Source organism: Poecilia formosa, unplaced genomic scaffold, assembly GCF_000485575.1.
Source record: "Poecilia formosa unplaced genomic scaffold, Poecilia_formosa-5.1.2 Scaffold816, whole genome shotgun sequence".
In the NCBI taxonomy this organism is placed as follows: Eukaryota; Metazoa; Chordata; class Actinopteri; order Cyprinodontiformes; family Poeciliidae; genus Poecilia; species Poecilia formosa.
Window position 1 is genome coordinate 10,271 of NW_006800755.1, and position 23,183 is coordinate 33,453.

General features: G+C 41.2%; 1 protein-coding gene across 1 annotated transcript; it reads left to right on the forward strand.

Annotated features, from left to right (window-relative positions):
• Positions 1 to 208: 208 nt before the first annotated feature.
• Positions 209 to 22,154, forward strand: ablim3 (actin binding LIM protein family, member 3; the record flags this gene model as incomplete). The annotated part of the gene is made up of 20 exons (XM_016666841.1): positions 209 to 335; positions 3,259 to 3,385; positions 3,536 to 3,629; positions 7,398 to 7,485; positions 7,588 to 7,646; positions 7,742 to 7,813; positions 9,733 to 9,894; positions 11,705 to 11,734; positions 11,849 to 11,975; positions 12,978 to 13,073; positions 13,370 to 13,420; positions 16,015 to 16,149; positions 16,302 to 16,372; positions 16,595 to 16,763; positions 18,611 to 18,640; positions 18,954 to 19,009; positions 19,152 to 19,218; positions 19,316 to 19,326; positions 19,428 to 19,508; positions 20,479 to 22,154. Coding segments are annotated over 20 exons (1,767 nt in total), but the record flags the coding sequence as incomplete, so codon positions are not given.
• Between the last annotated feature and the right edge of the window lie 1,029 nt (positions 22,155 to 23,183).

Below are 23,183 nucleotides of genomic sequence, written 5' to 3' on the forward strand. Positions count from 1 at the left end.
TGCTCCCGTCACAATCAACCTCCTTGTTAACCCGTCGCCGCAACTGTTTGCAAACGCATTTTCAGCTCCGCTGTCAGCAGCGTTACGGTCTTCCCGTCAGCGGACGGCAATTACTTGTGACCATGTATGCTGCACTCAGTGATGTAAATGTTTGATACCTCTAAGCGTATCTCCTGCTATTATTTAACCTCTAATCTTCACCCCTCTTGTTCCCCTCAGCAAACCCTTCCCAATCGGAGACAGAGTGACGTTCAGCGGGAAGGACTGCGTGTGCCAGCAGTGCTCCCACACACTTGTCAAGTCAAATGAGCCCATCAAGATCCACGGGCCGAGCCGTGAGTTGAGCCGCCGCCTTGCTCTGTCTGTTCCGTTTAGGCCCACCAGGCGCTGCAGTCTGCTCCATCCAAACACGCCTGGTTTGAAAGATCTCTCTCTCTCTCTCTTTCTAATTTAGCTAATCGAGTGCCTGTCAAATCACTCATCGGGCCTCTCCTGTTGATCTGGCAGCTTACAAGTCATTCAACAAATGCAACATTTACTTTGTGTTGCCGACACTTAGCGGGCGGAGAAGCTTCTTTCCACACTCGTGCTCTGCTGCACTTGGACTTGCTCTTTCCTGTCCCTTCAAATTAGGAAAGGCTCGCAGTTTGCCTTGTTAGGCAAAAGGCAAGAAAGGGAATATATAAGATCATGCAGCAGCGCGACAGTCGCTGATGATGGATTGCTTTAAATGTGTCAGGCGGTCGGCACATCGCCTCGCACAGTCTGTGGAGTTTTTAAGCAGATGGTGAAGCAGGAATGGATGCAGTGTCTCCCAGATTGCTCCATTTAGACAAATAAAAGGCAAACAGCTCCCCGGGTGCAGTGTTTATCACTCTGCGTTATGAGGGAACACTGTGAGTGGGAAGTGCAAACAATAAAAATGAACCACTTTTTTTTTTTTTCTGAAAAAAGATAGTATAACTTGTTTTGCACCGCAGTCGTTCAACTACAACTTATGAAGTGCAAAGCGGTTGTCTTAGGATGCATTCCCTTGAAAAGTTACTGTGTGGATGTGAGCTTTACTATGCGTGAAATACATACCTCCTTCTTGTTTAGTCACAACACAAAACAAGGTAGCAAAAATATGATAAAAAAAAAGTTTTTATGCAATTAGTATTGTAAACTTAACTGATTTGGGAGAATCATATTCGATAAAAAAAAAAAAATTCGGAATAGCACCATTTACAGCGAGGTTTAACAACCAAGTTTAACTTTTTTTAATCTCCCCAAACAAATTTGCATCACTTCAATTTGTCAGTACAAACCACTAAAATGTCCAAGTTCAGACAGTCAAAGTTTAACTATAATACTCTACAGTCCAATTTAGACCTTTGTTTAATGACAAGTTGCATAAAATTATCTAGGGAAAGAATGAATAGAAGGAAACGTTGCTCCATCGGGATATGAAGAAGCAGTTTGTCCTGTAAATTGGATGTTAATTAAATGTTTGTTCGCTCATCACATCAAATAAATAGACATGAACAGAATTAGCTTTATTAAAGAGACAAAAAAAAAAAAGCAAACAGAAGACTTTACAAGCAGATTCCTCTTGTTGCTTTTCAGTCTTAATCTAGCATCAAGTTGTTAACTTGATAGAAGTGAGTGGAGGGGAACAAATCCTGTTTTTGAAAGTCATGTGGAAGTATGTCTTATATGGAAAGAAAAGAGAACAGGGTAAGAACATAAAGAACTAAGCTTTTTAGGAACATGGAGTCTCCCCTGCCAGATCCACAGGACAGGCCCAGTGAGTGATTAGACAGGCACTCGATTAGCTAATCAGAAAAAAAATAAACTTAGCATCAATAGCTAAGTTAATTTCTTTCAGAATAGAGAATTACCAAGCCAGATGTACCTTCTTTTCATTTCTAGGAATGAAAGAAGGTTCTTGTAGCTAGACTAAATGATGAGATACAATAATATGTATATACACATTTTGTTATATGTATAAAAGTTAAAAATACAGTTTATTTTTTACTGCATGATGGTTTACGATAGCCACATAGTTAAAGTCCTTCATTGTCCCTGGCCTGTTGGGGAACTTTGTTTTATATCCTCCTCCTTATTCACTCTGTATATTCTTTCCTGACCCGCCCTATAAATTGATCTTTTTCTTTTCTCTTTATGGAGGTTTGCCTCCGCGTTAATTTAGCAACCGCAGTAAATCAGCAATAAATGCCAGGGCAGCCCTGCGCAGCATATGGGTATTCGTCCCAGCGTGATAATAGAAGAGTCGCCGTGATCGACAGAGGAGGTGTTGCTTTACTTATTTATGAAACGCTTCAGCTGTTGCCCAGAAAGTGATTTGTTCCCATTTTTTACCTGTGCAGTTTGTAAGCCGTGTGGTGAAACTGCTTTGTTCTCTGCATTGTTCGTTAATCAGAAAGAAAGTGTGCATGTAAAAAAAAAAAAAAAAAGTCTGTGGAAACGAGCACTTTGAACCACACAACTCTGTTTGTTGTTGTATTGAGTGTTTTTCCTCTAAGTTTTTATCTTCTAGAGCAGAAAATGTCGCTGTCGGCACGGTCACTGGTCAGGGCCAATCAGGCTGAAAATCACCAGCATTCCTTGATTCAACCATCCGTAATTGTTGCAGGATTTAATGTACGTGGTAATGCAGTGTGTAGTCCCTAAATGTAAAACGTTGCGTCCGCACTTCCTGAATTACATAAAATTGGCTCTTTACACTTTAGTGACGACACCACGAAGGTTTTTGTGGATGTAAAAGCCTGAGTCAGTAAAAATTCAAGGTTTGAAGGTTTGGCTGATTGTTTGTGGGCTAAAAAGGCAAAGTCATGCAGTTCTTGGCGATGCGGTGACTTCTGTTTGAGGGCGTGGGCTGGGTCAGAAAAGGTTAAGCCGAGCAAAGTGTCTCCCAAATGGAAATAAATGCACTGACCTCATTTCATTTTTTTTTTAGCTGTGCAGCCATGCATCATTTGCAAGCTTTGAGTTGTCCCGTCTGCTTTCCTTACGCAACCTGCGATGGTCACACCTGCTGGGGCAAACGCCTCAGGGCTGCTAAATGACCAATATGCTTTAATGTGGGAAAACGTTGAAATGAAAAGCAAGATGCAGAAAGTGTCAAAAGAAAGCCGTTTTCACAGCGAAAGCTCGCTCACCTCCTCGTTGGGTTTGCGTGCTTCTTCCTCATTTTTTTTTTTTTTTTTTTTTGTCCCCGTTCATCCGTTTTGTCTCGTCTTCCTCTTTTTTTTCCAGACTGTGCTGGGTGTGGAGCAGAGATCAAACAGGGTCAGTCTCTCCTGGCACTGGAGAAACAGTGGCACGTCAGCTGCTTCAGATGTCGGACGTGCAACATGGTTCTCACGGGGGAATACATCAGCAAGTGAGTGCGTAGAGATGTGGGGGGGCAGTGACGCGGCGTTTCCAGCCGCTTCCTCCATCTCCGCTTTCCCTCTCAGGGCTAGAGCTGGACGGGTTGTGCATTTCGGCCCAGAAAATGGAAGAAACGCCTTTTGTGTTTTCTGTGATGCAGGGACGGAGCGCCGTACTGTGAAGCGGATTACCACGCCCAGTACGGGGTGAAATGTGAAACGTGTAACAGATACATCAGCGGACGGGTCCTGGAGGTGAGATTGGAGCATGAAGTGATGCAACAACAAGAAAAAAAAAGAATGAATGAATTGAAATCTAAACAGAGAGATTAAAGGTATTAACTTGGTGCAAATCAGCGTTATCGGAGTTAAACAGCAGCGTTTCGTTCTCAGCTCGGACTACGTTCCGCTGAGCTTTAGGGGAGCGGGAGGTTTAAGATCAAGGGACGATAAGTAGCTTAAAATAAATCAGATTCATTTCATCCGTCAGTATTTCCACTCCCAACATTTTTGGAGGAGATAACGGGTCTACCTGCATAAACGGGGAGGGAGTAAAAAGTTGCACCAAATTCTGCAAGAAGTGAAGAGGAAAATTGGAAGCTATAAAAAGATTTGAGGGGGGGGGGAAGAGGAAGGGGAAAAGATGGCTGAAGGAGAGACAGACGTTGAGAGCAATTTCTGCTGTGATAAAAAAAAAAAAAAAAAAATCCCCATTTGTGCTTTTATGCCAAGGTAGTCAGCGTTTGAAAGGAGGGCTGCAGTGGAAAATGAGCTCAGGGTGAACGGTAACAAAACGGCTCTGGGGAAAAAAATAAAAAAAGACTGTAAGGGAGAAACTATTACAATAGTGGAGGCAAAAAAATGATTAAAGTCATTATGCACCGGTGCTAATTAAATGTTTTGGAGGATTCTCTAGAGGTGTTCTCTTTTTTTTTTTTTTTTTTTTTTTTGCTGTCATGAAAATGCGTTGTTAAAAAGAATTGTCGGACGAAAGAAATAAACATACAAACACAAACACACTGCACCTCTTCGTCCCTGTGGTCCTTTGCTTGTCAGAACTGGTGGTGTGAAGTGCTTTGTTCCTGACTGCCAGCCTCTCTGGGCTATTTATAGACATGAGGACATGTCTGCTTTTATCCGCAAGTCTCTCTCTCTCTTTTTTTTTCCCCCTACAGTGCTCTGCAAAAGTACAGACACCCCTTGACCTTTTTTTTTTTCATATTTTTTGGACACGTTCGACAAAACCTTTAATTGTGTATTAAACAGCTTCTGAGGTGGATGGAATATGACTCCCTAGCAAAACATTTTTTGCAAATAGGTGTTTCCCCTTTTTTTTGATCTTGTTACCTATGAAAAAAGTACATGCAATCCTGTTTTGTTTCCAATTTTCCAAGTTTGGCGTTCCCTCTTATCGACAATCTTAAATAACAGAACTCAACAAATCTGAATTAAATTCAGCATGAATTCGGCTGTCCTGGGGGCTTGCTGGCATTCAGATGCGAACACGGTAAACGTGGAGGAGCTGCAGGGAGAACGTGTCAAAAGGACAGCTGTGTTCATCATTCACTCCACAAACGTGGTCTTTAAGGAAAAGGCCCAGAAAGAAAGCGATTTGGTGGAAGGAAGTCCCTTTTCTGGCAGCTTGACACAATCCATCTGGGGTATAGGGAGGAAAGTGTTCAGGGTCAGATAAGAACAAAACTGAACTTTTGGGCTACGTTCAAAATATTGCGTGTGAGGGAAACTAGCACTGCTGTTCGCCCTGAGCAACTGCATCCATATGGTGAAAAACAGGCGGCAGCATCGTGCTGTTTATTTTTTATTTTTTTTTAGAACTGATGTAGAAGCTGTCAGAGTCGACGGGACGTGTGTGCAGCTGTTAGAAACCGTAACTAGAAATGTAATCTTTCACTTCATTGTGACTTTATCACTTAAAATCCCAATAAAAAGTAATCAGGTAATGTAACAAAATGGGAAGAAAAAAAAATGTTTAAGGTTATGAGAACTTTGTTTTCTTCCCTGCTGCACGCCATAGACCCCGACTAATTGGTGTGTGTTACTGATTACGCTTCATCAGCAAAAATATTGACCCGATATCGAGTCCAACTTTTCAAAACCAGATGCCGTGTATTTAATGAGCAGTTCTTTTTTTTTTTTTTTTTTTTTTTTTTTTTTAAGTCTAGGCTTAGAGAGGGAGAGAGAGTAAGAAGCAGGATCATTACACCGTTGCCTCTCAATAAATTCAGCAGCCTATAAATGCCCCTACTGAGAATAGGTGCATCATTAGAAACTGGTTGAACTGACACAGTTTCGCCTGGTGACGGTAAACACTCTGAAAACAGGACATGGAAGTACGGTAATTCATGTGTTCCCCTAGCCTTTCCTTTCACAGTAACCCGAGCGCCTAAAACAGCTTTGGCCCTGGTATTCTGAGACGCTACTTGTAGACAATTGGGAATCCAGCTTTACGCTGTTCCTGTTCCTGCAGGTCACGTAAAGAGCTATCTCCTCTAATAGAAGCAGAAAAAAAAATCAGCGTGGCATGAAATTACATAAAAACGATACTCCCAGCACACACACACACACACACACATGCACAGTTGTGTTTTCGTGTCTTGTGGGGACTTTACATTGACATTCATTCATTTTCTGCAGCCTTATCATAACCCTACCCCTAACCATCACGTATCTAACCCTAAAAACAGCATTTCCCCTCAGGGGGACCGGGATTTGTCCCCACAAGACGCAGTGCTCCCCACAACCCTACAGTGTAGACAGAAATAGGGCCCCACAAGGATATAAAAACCTGGTTCACACACTCGCCGACACACACACACACACGCACACACACACTAGGCCATGCTCCTATAAATAGAATTCTGGAACGGTGTGAGAGCAGACTGAGGTGAGAGGACGTGGCCACGCCTCAGTCATTGGCACTGCAGAAGCACATCTGGTCCATGAAGTCACCTTCGCCTCCTACATGTGTATATATGCAGGTCCCCTTATCAAGGTGCTTCACATTATTGAGTCCTTAATCAAATTAGATGCTGTGTCCTGCAAAAATATCCATCACAAGCTTAAACTTTTTCACATTTGGTCCTAATACAACCAACAATTCAGTGTCTATTAGTGTTTTGGTTTGTTTTGTTTTTTTTAAATCACAGATCAACACAGAGTAGTTCATATGTTTTTCACAAATATAAATCAAACTATAGTGGTACTATTTTTTTCACCGCCGTCTGACCCAACAGGTCAAACTGCTTGAGTTGAACTTAGTCTCAATATAAATGCAACTTTTTTTTTTTTTTTCTGTAATGGCCTCAGACGTTTCTTGGGGAACATTAGTTCATGAAGCTTTATGAATACCAGGTAATAAAAGTAGACAGGTTGGATCATGGTTTGGGCATCTCACAGAGGACTGTTCAATTCTTCAACCAAAAATGGAAAAACATGCAGTTGGTCTAAGCACATGTTTACTACTACGACATGACGGCCACCTAAACTGTGGGGTTAGACGAGGTAAGCAATGATATATATATATATATAAACAACCAAGAGGTCCGTCATAACTTTGGAAAGATTGCCGAGATCCTCAGATTAGCTTTGACTCCACAAGTTTACCCTTCATGGAAGAATGGCTGAAGGGAAGCTATTGTTAAAAGGAAAAATATGTACAATATTTGCATATACAGTTCATTTACAGTTTAAATAAATGCAACTTTAACTGCAGGGAACGGTTGTTTTATTAACTACTGCTTGTGCACGTGCCAAACTTTAGGCGCTACGTTTTGTTAGTTTTGAATTTGCTCCTTGGGTGTGACTGCAGCACGAAACGGCACGAGGCTTTCCAGCAATGTCTCAACACAACGAGGTCGCTGGAGGTCAGGTGACGCACTCTGGGAAAACATACGGAGACGATGTCCGGCACGAGACGGGTTCAACATCTTGCAGATTAACCCCCTTAGTCCGTGAGGTACTTCGTTATGATAATTTATGCTCAGTCACTCCTCTTTCTCTCAGGCAGGAGGGAAGCATTACCATCCGACGTGCGCTCGATGTGCCCGCTGCAACACGATGTTCAAAGAAGGGGAAGAGATGTACCTGACAGGTGAATCTCCGACTGCATCAGCACAAGAAGCTGGCATGCTCACTCCACTCAGAAATAACCAGAGTAGATGAACGCGCGGCATGCTTTCCTCCTTGTCGTCAGGTTGCGAGGTGTGGCACCCGTTATGCAAGCAGGCCGCAAGGGCGGAGCGAAGACTCAGGGTGAGCTGGGTGCTTTCGCCGAAAAGCTTCGGATAGATAAAAATGCGACTTGACTTGGCGTCCTCATCTTTCTTCGTCTGGCGTTTTCCTCACAGCACAGACGCCTGTCGGAGACCTCCATCTCACCGCCAGGATCCTCCACAGGTTCTCCCAGCAGAGTTATATGTGTAAGTAACCAATGCATCTCCCAGCTTCCAGTCACTATTCCACATATAAGCCATATTTAAGTTCATTCGGCACCCCAGAAACGGCATTCAACCATGAAAGTTGGATCTTTAAGCACTGAAACACAAGGCCCCTTTACTCCCTTGGCCTGTTCACCTGTCTGTGTCTTACCTCATCTGATTATGGTTTAAGTGTCTTGTGAAGCTGCTTGGTGTTACAGTGGGAAACGCAACACTTTTGATCCCTTTGCTTGTTTTATCATCCGAGATCCAAGTCTTACACTTTGTCAAAGTCTTTTCTAAAGCATTTAGCATCGTGGGCTAGTTTTAAAAAAAAAAATTTTGGGCTAGTTTTAAAAAAAAAAATTTTAAATTTTATTTCAGCTGTGCTAAGGTTTGATTTGAGATCAGAGAGTTCCCGAGGCAGAACAGTGTTTTAGTGTTACGTTTAGTCCAGAAAGTCCTTCCATTATGAGTAGTAAGGGAATCTGAGTTGAGTTTAACTCCGTTAGGCAATAAAGGGAAGTTTATCCCTTCTTGCCAGAGTTTGAGATTCCCAATGCCTTGTAGAAGTTTTCATGCCCTTTAACATTTTTCTTTATCTTTCACATCATAACAAATTTCAATATATATATATATTTTGTCTATTTAAAAGTTTGTGCTCAGTTCTCCTCAGTACAAACTTGGTTGTTGTCCAGCTGGAAAATGAACTTCTGCCAACCAACTCAAATATTTTTGCAGTCTCTAACAATTCTTCTTCCAGAATTACTTTGTTTTTGGGTCTGTCTGGCTTTTGGTCATCTTCCTGAGCCAATGTAAAGAAAAGCCTCCCCACAACTTGATGCTTTCACCATCATATTTAACAGTGGAGATGACATAAAAGTTGTCATCTACAATGGTATTTTACGAGTCAGGAAGTTATATTTAAGTCTCATGTGACTGGACCACAAACTCTTTTTTTTTTTAGGTCTTTCTATATTAAGAGTTTGAAAACCATTTTTGTTTTGACACTTCACAATCATGCGCTACGTTCTGTTGGTGTGTGTCACACTAAACCCTAATACAACGAGCTGGAATTTCAGCAATATAAGCAAATGACTCAAATGGGTGTGAAAACTTTGGAAAGGCGATAAACTCCCTTGAGCGTATAGAAAAACGATTGCTAGTGTGAAGCTAAGTGGGGTTAGCAAGTGAAAAACAGTTAGAACTTTCCCGGTCACTGAAGATATATATTTAGTCATCTATGTAACATAGAGTGAAAGTAATTTACGATGTTTAACAAGAGCTGAGCAGATATACAGATGTGCAGAAAGCAGCAAATGTAACCGTTGTCACTGCGCAGAGCTCAGAGTTGGACCAGGTCCATCGTTTTAACAGCCATCAGCCTGCTGCTTGGCACTCTGCTGAGCGCTGCTCTACGTGACAGCTACATTTGCATGTCGGCGCTCGTCTGCATGCGTGCAGGGCTCGCTGCTCCCTGCCCTTCCTTACTCTGCTCCTCTCACATAATCGACGACCTTTCTGTTTAAGGTGATGGATGATGGAGAATCGCAGTGTAAGCAAGCGTGTCGTGCGTACTGTCTCCTCTCCCTCTCCCCTCCTTCCTCCTGCTTGTGACTGTCTGTGCTTCTCCGTCCTTATTTCCGACAAAAGCCCAGCTCCCTGCGGTCAACAGCTCGCAGCTCTGCCAAGCTCTGCTGTGTGCATGAGCTTGTTTGTCTGTTTTTTTTTCTTTCTTTTTTTTTTTTTTTTTTTTTTTTGGGCTTGTGCCTGCTCCATCAGCTTTCGTTGCTCCTCGCCGCCACCGGAGCTCGCGTCGCAACGTGTGACCATTCGTTGTCCATGTGGTTGACCGTCTTGTCTTGTCTTGTCGCTGCTGTCTCTGTCTGTGGTCGGTGGGTGTGTGTGTGTCCTCTCTCCAGGCCAGAGTGGAGAATGAGATCTTTGATTATAAGGACCTTGCTGCCCTGCCAAAGGTCAAGGCCATATATGAGGTCCAGCAGCCAGATCTCATATCCTCCTCATACCAGCCATTCCACAGATACACCTCTGATGAAAGGCTAGACACTTTCTCCTATGTGGAGGTACTGCTGCCACACACTTGCTGTCTAATGAACCATCGTGTTGTTCCCGTCTATTTTCCATTTTTAAGATTTTTAAGCAGCAAACATCTCTGCAAGTGGTTTAGATCGGTTTTTATTTGGCAAAACATGACGTTTTAAATATTATAACTATATTTATTAGTAGATGAATGACCACAAAATGCTTCATCAATTTATGTGACTGTCTTTAGCCATTGGAATGTACCCATACCACATCCCAGACTGATCATTTGTTAAAATGTGCTTGAAAACTGGGTAACTTCAAAGTGCAGAAAGAAAAAGGGATTTTATTTCATCAGCATTACATTGTCGACATTAGCACTGTGATAGTGTCGAACCTGATTCGCTCAGCAGTGATGCTCCAAATGCTGCAGGTTTTTTTTTTGTTTTTTTTTCCTGACAGTCACTGATATTCCACCTGAAACGAGATTAGCTTTATCCTTTATAAATAGGAAACACAGTGGATTCAAGATCATGACAAATTGTGTTATTGGACACATAACCTGAAAAACAAATGAAATGTGTTTAAGTAAATAACCTGGAAAACCTGCTTGCATATTTGACAAATGTTTTTTTTTGTTTGTTTCCTTGTTTGTTTGATTTTTTTTTTCTACACCTTTTGGTTCAGTTTCATCATTTGGTATTTTTGGGTACACACACTACACATTTATAACCACTTGAATTAACTTGAAGTAAACTTCAGCTTCCTGAGAAAGATTATCCTGACATTTAATCATTTGCATCCTCTAGCTAAACCCAGGGTTTAAAAGAACTTGTACAAAGGTATTTGTCAGGACAAGGGGACAATCGTAACTTTACAAAGACTGGATGTTTCTCCAAAAGTGATGAAAACACAAGACTGAAACTTATCTGGGAGGAAGACAAAAAACAAACAGGCAATCAGGAGGGAGCTGTACAAATTATTGCTACATGTCACAACAGTTTCTTACATATTTTAGTCCAGATTAAGGGACAAACTATAGAGCAGAAGCATTTTCTTTCAATAAAAATGTCCTGGTTTGGCTAAAATATTCTAAAAGTTTTTGGGAGAATTGCCTTAAGGTCTGGCAAAGTTACATTTCACTTTCAAAAGATGCAATTGTCAAAAGACGCCTGTTGTGTTTATTAGCTTTAGTTCGTGATAAATAATAAGTAATGAACTCGGTTCTTTTTTCTTTACTGTATATATATTAGAGTGAAGTTTCTGTAAGTCCTGAAAGGTTAATGATGGTCTAATAGCTTTACACCACAAAAACTGGACTTTTTGAAAGATGTTTGAGATCCAGTGCCTCACACATGCAGCTTCACTTCTCCACAAATAACTTCTTCACGGCTCATCGGATTATGTTTTCATCTGAAGCAGAGGCCGAGAGGTTAGGCAAACATCATCATGTTTTTAATGTGTTTTGATATGACTTGTTGATGATTCATCCTGTAATGTATCTTTTTTTTAGAGGTAGCATTTTAACCTTTGTTTTTTCTTTTTCGGTTTTGTGATCTCTGGTTTGCAGCAGCAGCTCTGACTGCTTCTTAAAACACTTGGGTTTTTAAGAAAACTGTAGATTTTTTTAAAATCAATTATATGAGTAACAGAGGTTAGCCCAACTTTATATACCGACCACATGAAAGTATGCTATTGTTTGAAAAACATTTTTTGTTTTGGTATGAATTCCAAATTTTTACCCTCTTTTACTGACTTTTTTTTCCTTTTAGCCTTTAATACACAGCCTAATGTTCGTTTTATTTACATTTGAGTCTAAAATGTTACTGTCTGTCTCCATTGGTTCCACAGTCCCTTGGAAATCTCTCTCCGTATTCTCAGGTAAGCGTTTTTGGTTTGAATCAAGTGGAAGAGCGGGTTCCAATAAGTAAACCATTGTCAGAGTTTCTGTGGTTTGTTGTTCTTTGCAACGACATAATTTATTTGTCGTTGCAGGATTATGACCATCCGGATGCAAAGCAGCTCCGATGCCCCATTCCAGGTTATATTGACTCCCCGACTTACAGTCGTCAAGGCATGTCACCCATCATGCCTCGCTCTCCACAGCACTTTGTCTACCCTGGTAAGAAAAGTAGTGTGTAACTCAAATTGTTTTCTTGTTGTTTTTACAATATCTGTTGTCAAAAGTATTTTTTTTAGGTTTTAACCATAAACTTAAATTAATTTTATTGGGAATTTATGTGACAGACCACCAGGAATTATGGTGGCAGCACCATTCTTTGGGGACGCTTTTCTTCAGCAAAGGACAGGGAAGCTGGTCCAGTTTAATGGGACGGAAAGAGCTAAACACTGGATGCCAGTCAAAGAAAAGCTTCTAGAGGCTTCAAAATACATCAGAGTTTTGCATTCCTGCATGAGAATAACTCCAAAATGGATAGTCAGAGGTGCTATGGAGTTGTTTAAATCGGCGCATATTCATGTACAGTCCAAAGTAGCGACCTAAATAAAATGCAGAATCTGTAACAGGACTTACAGATGTTCCTCATTCAGCCTGACTGAACTCGGGCAAAGACAAAATGGTCAAATTAGTCAGTCACGTTGGCCTGTCACATAAAATCCCTATAAATGCAGCGATGTCTGTGGTTGGAAATTGACGAAAAACAAAAACAGTTCAAGGGTATGAATGTTTTATAGGAGCTGTGTAGTTGCTAATACTGTAGAATTTCAGAAACTGCCCATGTACTCCCTATTTCCATGATTTTACCATCAACATGCCTTGTCGGTAGTTACAAAAGCCCTAAGTGATGCTAATGGGGACAGCATAGCTTACCTCCCGACAACAGAATGTTGCTGTACTTGTTTGGCTGCTTCATTTGCTGGACTTGCTCCTCTGCTGACATTTCATGTTACTCTTACACTTGTGCAGTGGCGCCGTTGATCCTGCAATTGGAAAGCTGCTCTGTAAACAAGCTCAATAGTACTTTGCATTACACAAGTGGAAAAGTTATTCTTGCTCATTTGCGAATGTTGACAAATATCTGAGCGCATCTCATTCGCATGTGTCAACACCTTTTTCCCTCATGCTCATGTCTCCTTTACTCTGACTGGCTGTGGCTGGCTACAGGCTCTGAGAGTGGCAGGAGTTCACCCTGTTATGGCCAAGAGGGGCGATCAAGCACACCCACCACAAACCAGCCCCCTAAACATTTTCATGTTCCAGGTAGGCCTTCACGTTTGCCCCGCCCCCCACTGCAGCCGCCACCACTCTCAACTTTTTCCTTTTCCTTTCTTTTCAGCGAATGCCATCAGTCGCGGTTGGCTAACGCCAAAGCATTCTGACTGTTGATGTTGTGCCTGTGGCAAAATATGACCGAGTTGTGTTTCTTTGCAACAAATTCTTGTTCGTTCATTTCCCTCCCTTCTACCTTCCACCCCACAAACCCAGTAGAGATTCACAGCCTCTCCCTTTGACGCTCCTTCACGTTTCACCTCTCCGTCTCCTGTTTCTCTCCTCAGCCACAGGGGATCCCAACATCTACAGGAAGCCGCCCATCTATAAGAGAACGGGTACAGTTTAGTTCGGTCCCGCCTCGGCCTACCCTCCCCGTTCCTGTCAGTTTTAGTCGTGCCGTGGTCGTGCTCCTCTTCGGCTCCACCCCCCGATGCTCCTCCTCGGCATCGGCGTAGCGTGTAACCTCCGCTTTGCAGCGAGAATTCAGAAGCGCAGAAACGCGCTTGCTGAGTTTGTTCTCGGAGCCGAGGGAAAAAAAGATCTGTGGTATCATTTGCATTTGTGGCAGTAGCTAAATGTGGAAGAGCTGTGTTTCATGTGCATGCCAGAAACATCATGATCCTACTTCTGCACACAGTCCATGACGAGTTCTCGACAGGAAAGTAAAGTGGAGAGAGGGATGCGAATGAAGGAAGGGGTTTTGCTCAGGCCCAGTCCTCCGAGAACAGAACGGAGCCAAACAGAGAACGGTGCAAAACCGAATTAGAAAAGCAATTTGTTTTGGCCCATTTACTGTATTTCCCAGCCGGCAGACATGTTGGCGATCCTAGCCGTGCATTTGTGCCGTCGTTTATCCAACTGGCACCCTGGCGTGGTTAACACAAGATGCTTTTTAGCCATTTTTCACAAATCATTAAACCCGAATGCTACTCCGCCATCTGTATAGCATGCTTCAGCGCATAATTAAGATTTGCTGTCCTCTCATCACACTGCACTCCAAAAGGCTTTTTCAGCTGAGAGTCACGGGATCTGCAGGCTGACAACGGTTCATCTCCACCCTTGTCCTGCATGCTCGTCCGTGCTGTGGGTCAGTTAGCGTGTCGACCCGTGAATAGACGTCATCTACCTCCCTATGTTCCTCAGCTTGAAAGATTATTTCATCACTGGTCAAAATGTTTTCATTGGAAGTAAGAATTTTTCAAAAAAACCTGTAACCCTCCACCCGTGTTATCAATCCTAAGTGTCCTTTATGCTCTGCTTAAGTGACATTCATTATTTAATTCTCTAAATTCAGATCTTCACAGATTTAGACCTTAAATCTGATTTTCCTATTCATTTTTGTTTTTTTACATCAAGGCCAGTAATGAATGAATCATTTAGCCGGCTTGCAGCACATGATGCAAAAAAGCCGCGTGGAAAGCCTTCCCGGCTTTGTGCTCATCCGAGCAAAGCTGTCACATTCTCACACCTCCCTCAGGGATGCTCCAATAATGTTTCCCTTTTCTTTTTGCCTTCTTTTTTTATTGCATCCAATCACTTTTATTCACTTCCCTCCACCCTCTGCTCCACTTTGCGCCGTGACCTTGCCTCTGTAAGTATCCCCCTCCTCTCGCTGTTTAACTCAAGTCTCAGTGGATGGATGATTTGTGTGCATGTGTGTGTGTGTGTGTGTGTGTGTGTGTGTGTGTGTGTGTGTGTGCGTGTGTGTGTGCCTCTGCGTGTGTGCCACGTGTCCGTTGGCGTTTAGTTGAATGTGTCGTGAAGACGAGCGTAGCATCGTTTGTCATGCACGCAGGTATTTGATTGGTCATGGATCGGGGGCTGGTGTGGCTAATGGCTGGCAGAATGAAGAGTGATCTATGTGGCATTACAGTGCATGCGTTATCGCCCATTTACATCCATCGACTGCGCTCGAGTGCAGAGCGGCGTCGGTGTCATGGCGTTGTGGTGCTTGCAAGACGACTGTGAGCTTCGGGCTAAGCTGTAACTGAACCCATTTTTAATCCGACTTGTTGTCCTGCTGCCATTGGCTGAAAGTATTGATCTCCGCTGACAGTGAAAACGGCGCATGTGACAACTGGGAAAATGTAGTGTAAAATTACACCAGCAATGTATACCCTGCTTTTTTTTTTTTTTTATCCCAGAAAAGCCGTCTGTTTGAAAGTGATTTATGCTAAAAATGCTGGAAAAGCTTTCCAGACTGAGAACAAGTTGAATAAAGCAATCATTTTTCTTTAATTCATTCGTGATTATCTGTTCAATGTAGTCACAGAGTGCATGAGCGAACTCAATCGTTAACTCGAGAGTCTCCATTTGGCGTATTTTTATTTACAAAATCCTCAGAGCCGCACATATTAGCACGTCTAAAAACTCCTATGGAATAAAATGGTAGTTTTTCAGTTTATGTATGTTTTTAATGTCCATAAGTTTTATTCAGTAATTTGTGACCGTTTCTCTCGAACATCGCACTTAGTCTGGACAAGAAAATTGCTTTCTGTACCACCAACACAAACGTAATGCGCAGAGTTTGACAAACACTATTGGCACTTTAACTAGACTAAGATTTATTCTTTCTGTTTCATGGGTGTGGCACAAAAGAAAGCATGAATGTGGACGAGGACGTTTTGCCAGTTGTTAACCACAGCAGAGCATCTCTTACCCCGTGGGCTTGTTTTCCTTGTACTGATTAAATTTACTTGAACGACAGGTTAGATTTTTCTCTGAATCGCAGTAAGACATTGTCGAACTGCAGTAAAAATCGATCAGCTTTAAAGCTCTTCAGAGTGCGCGATTTAGAGGTTTGCCATCATAATCTGACAAGGTATTATTAAGAATGAAGCTGTTAAATGGTATTTAGTGTCAGGTGATGGTTACATATATGAATGACTTTTAACTGTATGCTTTTTTTTTTTTCTTCTGTTTGTTCCAGACAATCATGTGGAATCAGCCACTAAAAGCAGAACGAGTGAGGATATCCTCCGATCCTCCAGCCTGTCCACCTACTCTCCAGAGCCATACACGCAGTCTGAGTCGGACTATTATCCGTATACCAGCTCCCCGAGAGGTAAAGAGCTGTCAAGCTGCTTCTTATTCGTTTTTTATTTTATTATTTTCTTCACTCGCTCACTTTGCTGTTGCTGTTTTCTTTACTCTGAGCTACATTTTCATATAAGGGAAATCTCTTTTATGTCATTTCTCTCTCTCTGTCTCTCTCAGCCTACCGGGCGCCACGGCGACGCTTCTCGACGGGAGGAGATGAAGAGAGTTGGAGTCAGGGTCTTCAAAGAGTGAGAGCTCCACTGTTTTCTCTCTCCCTTTCTTCAGAAAGTGATTAAAGTGACAGTTCTCCTCTGTGAAGAAGCAAAAAAAATAAAAATAAAAAACAGCATTTTTTTTTTTTTTTTTTTTATTATGACACCAAAAATCACTTCTTGTATTTAAGGAGTTAAAAATCTTCCTTGTCTTCTCATTTTCTCCCGCCCCCCGCCTCCACTCTCTTTCCTTTAAAGATTGGGAGTGGCATCGGACGGATGATCCTCAAGGAGGAGATGAAAGCGAGATCTGGTTCCTATGACAACGACCCCTGGGGCAGCGCGAGGAATTCTCGTTGCGGGAGCAAGGAAACGCTGAACACGACGGGCTACGGCACGACGGCGTACAACAACACCATCAACGGCTGTGAGGACAACCCCGCCCTTCTACCCCCCTGCCCCCTTCCCACTGGCTCCTCTTCCACTCTCCGTCTTAAAGTTCACGATCACTTGCAGCTCTGGGCGCGGCTGCTGTTCCGCCTCGCCCCTACCCTGTGCACGAAAGCATTTGAACAACAGCGTTTTATGAGCTTCAAAATAAATCTGTTGTCAGTGGGCTGTAGGTGGAGGGCAGCGCGGTTGGTGACACAGGGTCATCGCTGGCGTCGGCGGTGAGGGGGGGAAGATGGAAGAGTAGCGAAGTAAGAATAGCTCGATTGTCTGAGCGCAGCGTATGTTAAAATGCATGTATTATTATGGTATTGAGAAGAAAACTAAAAAATATCTCGACACTATGATGCATAAATAAATAACAGCCTGCCTTTCAATTAGTTTTAGAAAAGCAGAAAAAACCCCACTTAAAACAGGTGTGTCACACCTGCTAAAATAGAAGGATATTACCATATATGATGATCTTCCTTCCTCTCTTTTTCTTGACAAAAAGAAGCACACCAGTAGGTGAATGTGTGGCCACGCTACAAAGATCGTCAGTGCAGGAAGTCAATCCATAAACACAGTTATAGATTGTTGCTTGTCGCCCACCAGAACCATAGCCTCTGCTGCGAACACCTTTTGGCCCGGTATTATGAAACAAGTGGAGTCTTGGATTGTCTGGAAAGTAACAAGAAAAACCTGAGGGACATGGACACAACAGAGTCCATTCCTCTGGTTCTAGATTCCTTTGGCAGGAATAAACAGCCAGACCACTGAGGTGGCTGGGCGGCCTTTAACTTTCCTTCTAATCTCTTGACTGCGCTCACCATGGAGGCCTTTTAAATCCTTCCAGAGAGTACCGGTTTGTTGGGTCTCTCAGCCGCTCCACTCGTACAGCATTTCTATCGACTTCCTGTTCATTACTGCGCAAATTACACAAAATAATATTCACTTTGAAAACTGGAATTCAGCCTGCAGACTTTGCCATCACTACTTTCGTCTTTGTAAGTGGTTCATTCCCTTCGCTGTGTCATCAGTGCTCGTGTTTTGTTTTCGATGTGCGACATAATCACTCCTTAGCAACTTCTGGCTGTGATCTCGCTTTCCCCCGCCCCCATGCTTTATATATATATATCAATTTTATCATGGAAACTAATAGAACTATTGTGAGTTGAGATGAAACACAATAGAAAATACATTTGTAAAGATTGTGATATATATACCCTTTAAGATATTCACAAATGGTAGATCTGAAGCAATTTATGTTAAATTTTAATCCAAGCTTCGGGGATCCTGCACACTCCTACTTATCTTCTCACATTCTGATACCAGTTTGCCTTTTGTACGACTGAAATACTTTCTTCCCTCTTTTACACCATTTCACATAAACAAGTTTGCTCTCCGTGGACTACTTATTAAAAATCTCTCTGTCTTTGTATTTATCACACTGTCTTGCCTTCACAGCTGCCAGCCCCATGTCCTGTTTTATTTATGGGCACCAAGATCTCTCATTAAAGCTGTTTTCCACATGGGAGGGAAAAACCACTGAACAGAGCCTGGTTTTGGATCTGGTCTGGAGGCTTGTAATCAAACGAGCTGCAGCACGTGGAAAGAAGCAAAAAATCCTCCCAAAAAATATTCAGCAATGTATCTGTTTGTGTGTGTGTGTGTGTGTGTGTGTGTGTGTGTGTGTGTGTGTGTGTGTCGTTTCCATTACTCACTGAGCCTCCAAAGAGCTACATTTCATGGTCTTTTCTGAGCCTCTGACTAATCAGATACTCGTCCCGTCTGTCTTGGAATAGCTAATATAGATTATAATTGTGTGATCTCTTTGTCCCACAGCACCAAGATCTCAGTACAGCGCTGATAGTGGTGAGTTTATCTTCATTGTGTCAAAATGTGTTCAGGCTCTGCCAAACACCAAACTGTGACATACTTTAAGGTGCTAGCTTTCTCTTTATTGTTGTCGATACTTTGTTTCGTGGCTGTTCAGCTCATGTTGGTTCATAAATAATTTCTACTGAATCATCCAAGCCTCAGTTCCCACATCTGGAATTTGATCTTTTTTCTTTCTTTTTTTTTTTTACTATTGGTGGTGATCGCCATCTCCTGGCCAAATCCAGTATTTAACTTGTGGTACAACGCTTTAATCCATTAATTGTGTGTTTTTGTGACCATTCTTTAGATTTTGGCTGCAAGTCAGCGTCACTACCAGGATATAGGCGCAATGGTATTCAGCGGGTGAGATCAGATTGCACTCCAGAGCTAATTTTAATCGTGTTTTCACCTTCTTTTTTTTTTTTACGTTAATGAGGTGTTTTTCATGGGAATTCCCAAAAGCAATTATTTTTGTTAATCGCAATTTCCTTCCTTGCACCTGCAGCCTCAGAGCGCAGATTGCTACCAGTATCAGTATGACGACGGCAGCGAGGTCAACTGGGGAAGTAGAGGTGACTTTAATTGGACTTTATAACACTGAGCCTTTGTCAGATTGAAGCAATTAACCCAAACCTTTAATCTCTTTAATCTGTTTCTCATTTCTTGCAGCTGAGTATAAGGTACGGTTAGAAAATTGCTTTTATTTTCTTCCATAAACATAATGCAAAAGTTATTTAGCCCAGATTTCTGAAATGATTAAAAGAACTTTCCTTCTCCGCAGGTTTATCCATATGAATCACTCATTGTCACCACCAGAGGGCGGAATAAGCTGCCTAAAGACGTCGACAGAGCAAGACTGGAAGTAAGTAATGCAGGGAAGGTGAAATTGAACTGGCCTGCAAAATTAAAGGTATAGTCCAAGATTTTGAAGGGTGTAGTAAAATTATCAGAGTAATGCTTTTTATTCTATTTGTCATTTGTACTCTAAATTAGAAAACTATGCCCGTCTTGCACATAAACAAAAAACGAACAAAGTATTCACACATTTGAATTTTTTCTCATATGTTGTCACATTTCAATCACAAGAAGTTATTGGGATTTTATAGGATTGAAAACCCAACATAATCCACCGTTGTGGATAAAATAGTATACATGCTCTTCAAACGTTTTTCAGTTTTTCCAAAGTTTTCATATGGTTGCAGTCAACCTGCTGGGGTTTTCTTTTTGTTGTTTTTTGTAGAACAGCTTAGCCAGCTAAAACTGCAGACATGCAGCTGCAGCTTTTGCTGCATCCATCTACCAGCTTTCAGCATTGATTTTACCGTTTTCATGAGCTTAAGCTCATTCGGATCGGATGAGTATCTATGAACAGGTCGAACTTTTACAGGGTCATTGTAACACGTAGATATGCTTTGTTGTGAACAATTTAAATTCGTTTTTTTGAGTGCGTCTCAGAACACTTGTGTTTTTACTGCAATTACATTCCATAAATATGGACCCTGTTTACTAATCGGGTGACTTCAGAAGGCAATTTTGCCCAAGATTTTACTTTAGGGATATCAGATTAATAACATATGCACACCACCCTTCTCAGATTTTTATTGACAAAACTTTTCTACACTAATATACCATTTTGCTTCCACTTCAAAATACTGTATGCTCCATTTTGTGTTGGTCTAAACATCCATTAAAACCTGTTGCTGCTACATGACAATATCTTAAAACATTCAAAGAGGTGTGATTACTTGTTGAATGCACATAGCTTTATAAGTAGTAGCAGAGTAAATATGCAGAAATATAATAACACAGTTTTTGTGTCTCTGTCGTCGTAGCGCCACCTGTCCCCAGAAGAGTTCGTCCAGGTGTTCGGCATGACCGTGGAGGACTTTGACCGGTTGGCTCTGTGGAAACGGAACGAGCTGAAGAAGCAGGCTCGGCTGTTCTAGTCACACCCGGGTGTGCGTTAAATACTGCCACACGCCGAGTCGCACGGGACCATGAGAGGGAGACGCTTCTCAGTTCCACTGCCACGTCTGAAGAACCTGTTCAAGATCTCCTCGCGTGACAAACAAGAGCCAGATTGGACTTTTGGTGACAGTGGTGGAGGGTCAGAGACGGACTGGTGCTTGTTTGCCAGTGCGGCCATAGCTGTGTACTAGAGTGAAATGTAAGCAATAGAGACGTTCATGCTGTAGTGCTGTGTATTTATTTTTTATTGTTTTCCAAGTTGAGACTGTGCTCCCTTACACAGGGCCGCGTCTGTGACCAGAGCTGCAGGACCGAAACACGATGTGGAGAAATTTGGCTTTGCCTTACTTGTTATGCTCTTTTAGTTAGGACTGTGCAGCACCAGCAATCCGAAGGAGTAGAATGTAGATACAGTATATCGTTTCTGACACTTTATCTGTGTGAATGATGCTACAGGATGATGAGTGAGTGAGTGAGTGTGAGCATACGCCTTTGGTTCAGGGTGCATTTTGTTGACATATTACCAATTTTTTTTTGTTGTCTCACACGAAACAGAGCATCTTCAGTTGACGGAGAATATCTGCAGTGGGCCAAACTATTTTTATTTATTTTTTTATCTGTTTCTGTGACCTGCTTTAATTAGCGTGAGGGTGGAAATCTGCAGCTTAGAAGATGCTGGCCGAATAATTAGAGGTCAGCAATAGCGCAGCTGTACGGGAACCGAAGAATGTGCAGTTCAGTAGGAACAATGCAAAACTTCATTTCCAGAAAAGTGTGCAGTTTTCACACTTCTAATAGAAATGGAAATATTTTCACTGTTATTTTTAAACTATAATTTGAGACACAAGTACAAAGGGAATGTTTCTTGACATCTTCAGTTTTGAGGGCCACAATTAAGCATTTTCTTCTTTTTTTTGCAGATAAATATTAAGCAATGCAGTTATTTAAATAAAAAATGCAATAGATGTATTCAATGCTTTGAAGAATGGAAAACTGTCATAGGTGTAAATAAACGTGGCACCTCACCAAAGGCTGTCCTCTCTTCTAAAATTATTGTCCACCATGGTGGACAATAACATCTTGGTGGCGCCACTGTTCACATTTTCTCAAACTTAACAGTCAAGATACTTCAGATAGTTAACTTTGCACTTGTGCCAAATTAATGTCTCAAACAAAACATATTGGTATATGCTTTTTTTAAAATTATTTTTTATGTTTTATAAAATAAAGTTTTCTGAAATTGAGGTTTGAGTTTACAAGATATAACAATGCTGTCCTGTTCTTTCCTCTTTGCAATATAATGATGATAGTTTAGGTTGTGCATTGTTTATAAAACTACATTCACTACTATTTATATTCTTTTAGAACGATAATCCAGTAATTTTATAGCTCCAGATATTATATTCCCACATCAGGAAACACTCAGCAAGGTGTTTTCCCACACAAAGACCCAGGGTTGTTAAAGACATCTTTTGAATACTGTTATTTTTTTTTTTAATCATTATTATTTTGAACACTAAAATTAAACTGCAACTCAGAACAAGTCTCCTCTCTTTCATTCATAGCATATGCCGTTTTGTGATGCATGTTATGATACTTTGATTCTACAAATTTGAAAATGAATTCAGTCATTTGGTTGGATCATCAAAGGAACTGATACGCACTGGACTGAAAGGTATAGATGGGTGTTGACATTCTGTTCACAATACATCTAAGGATGCTGTGAATGTAATTTCTAATATTCTCATATAAAGTTTTTATTGGAATCTCAAAAATATGAAACTGCAAACAACTTGATCACTATGCAATCACTGCACATTATCAGTTCAGCTTCACTGCTGTTTTAAGTTTTTTTCTTCAAAACACATTAGAGAAAATTGAAAAGTGGAGGGAAATTTGGTTTTTAATTTGTAATTTTACAAAAACATTTTAAGTAAATAGTTCATAGTCAAGAAAGGACTTGAAAGATAATAAATGTGGTTGAAACTAGATGATTTTTTTGACAGAAAAGTGGATCTGACCGGTGGTTTCGCTGAAGGCCGAGAGTCTGTTTCTTTAGAGATCACAATTGAAGTTGGTAATGATCTGCACAGCTCTGGATTCTGACCAGTAAATAAAGTTTATTTAGTTCAGAAACATCAAAACGACAAGACGTTAATGATTTACATTTAAATTAAATCCAAGCTGAATGTTTAATTAAGTTCTGTTGACTTAAGTTTGCAAAAAAATAATCAAAGATGAGGAGAAATGTATTTTACAAAACTTTATTGTACATTTTTAAGTAAGCAATCTTTGAATAAACATTATTTAAAGACATATCAAAAGACAAATCTTTGGACAGCGAAGAGTTTTAATAAATTAATGGCACACTTAATTATTACATATATATATATGAAAACTTAAAAAAAAAAAACTTCATTCCTACATTGTAAAAAATATAACATTTTGCTGTTTCTCTAAATTATTCTAAAAATATATTAGAGATAGATTATGATTAAAACATATAGTGCTATTAACATGAGTTTTATTAGAGGTGTAGATCCCTACTGCTTCTATGCAGTTGGGCAAG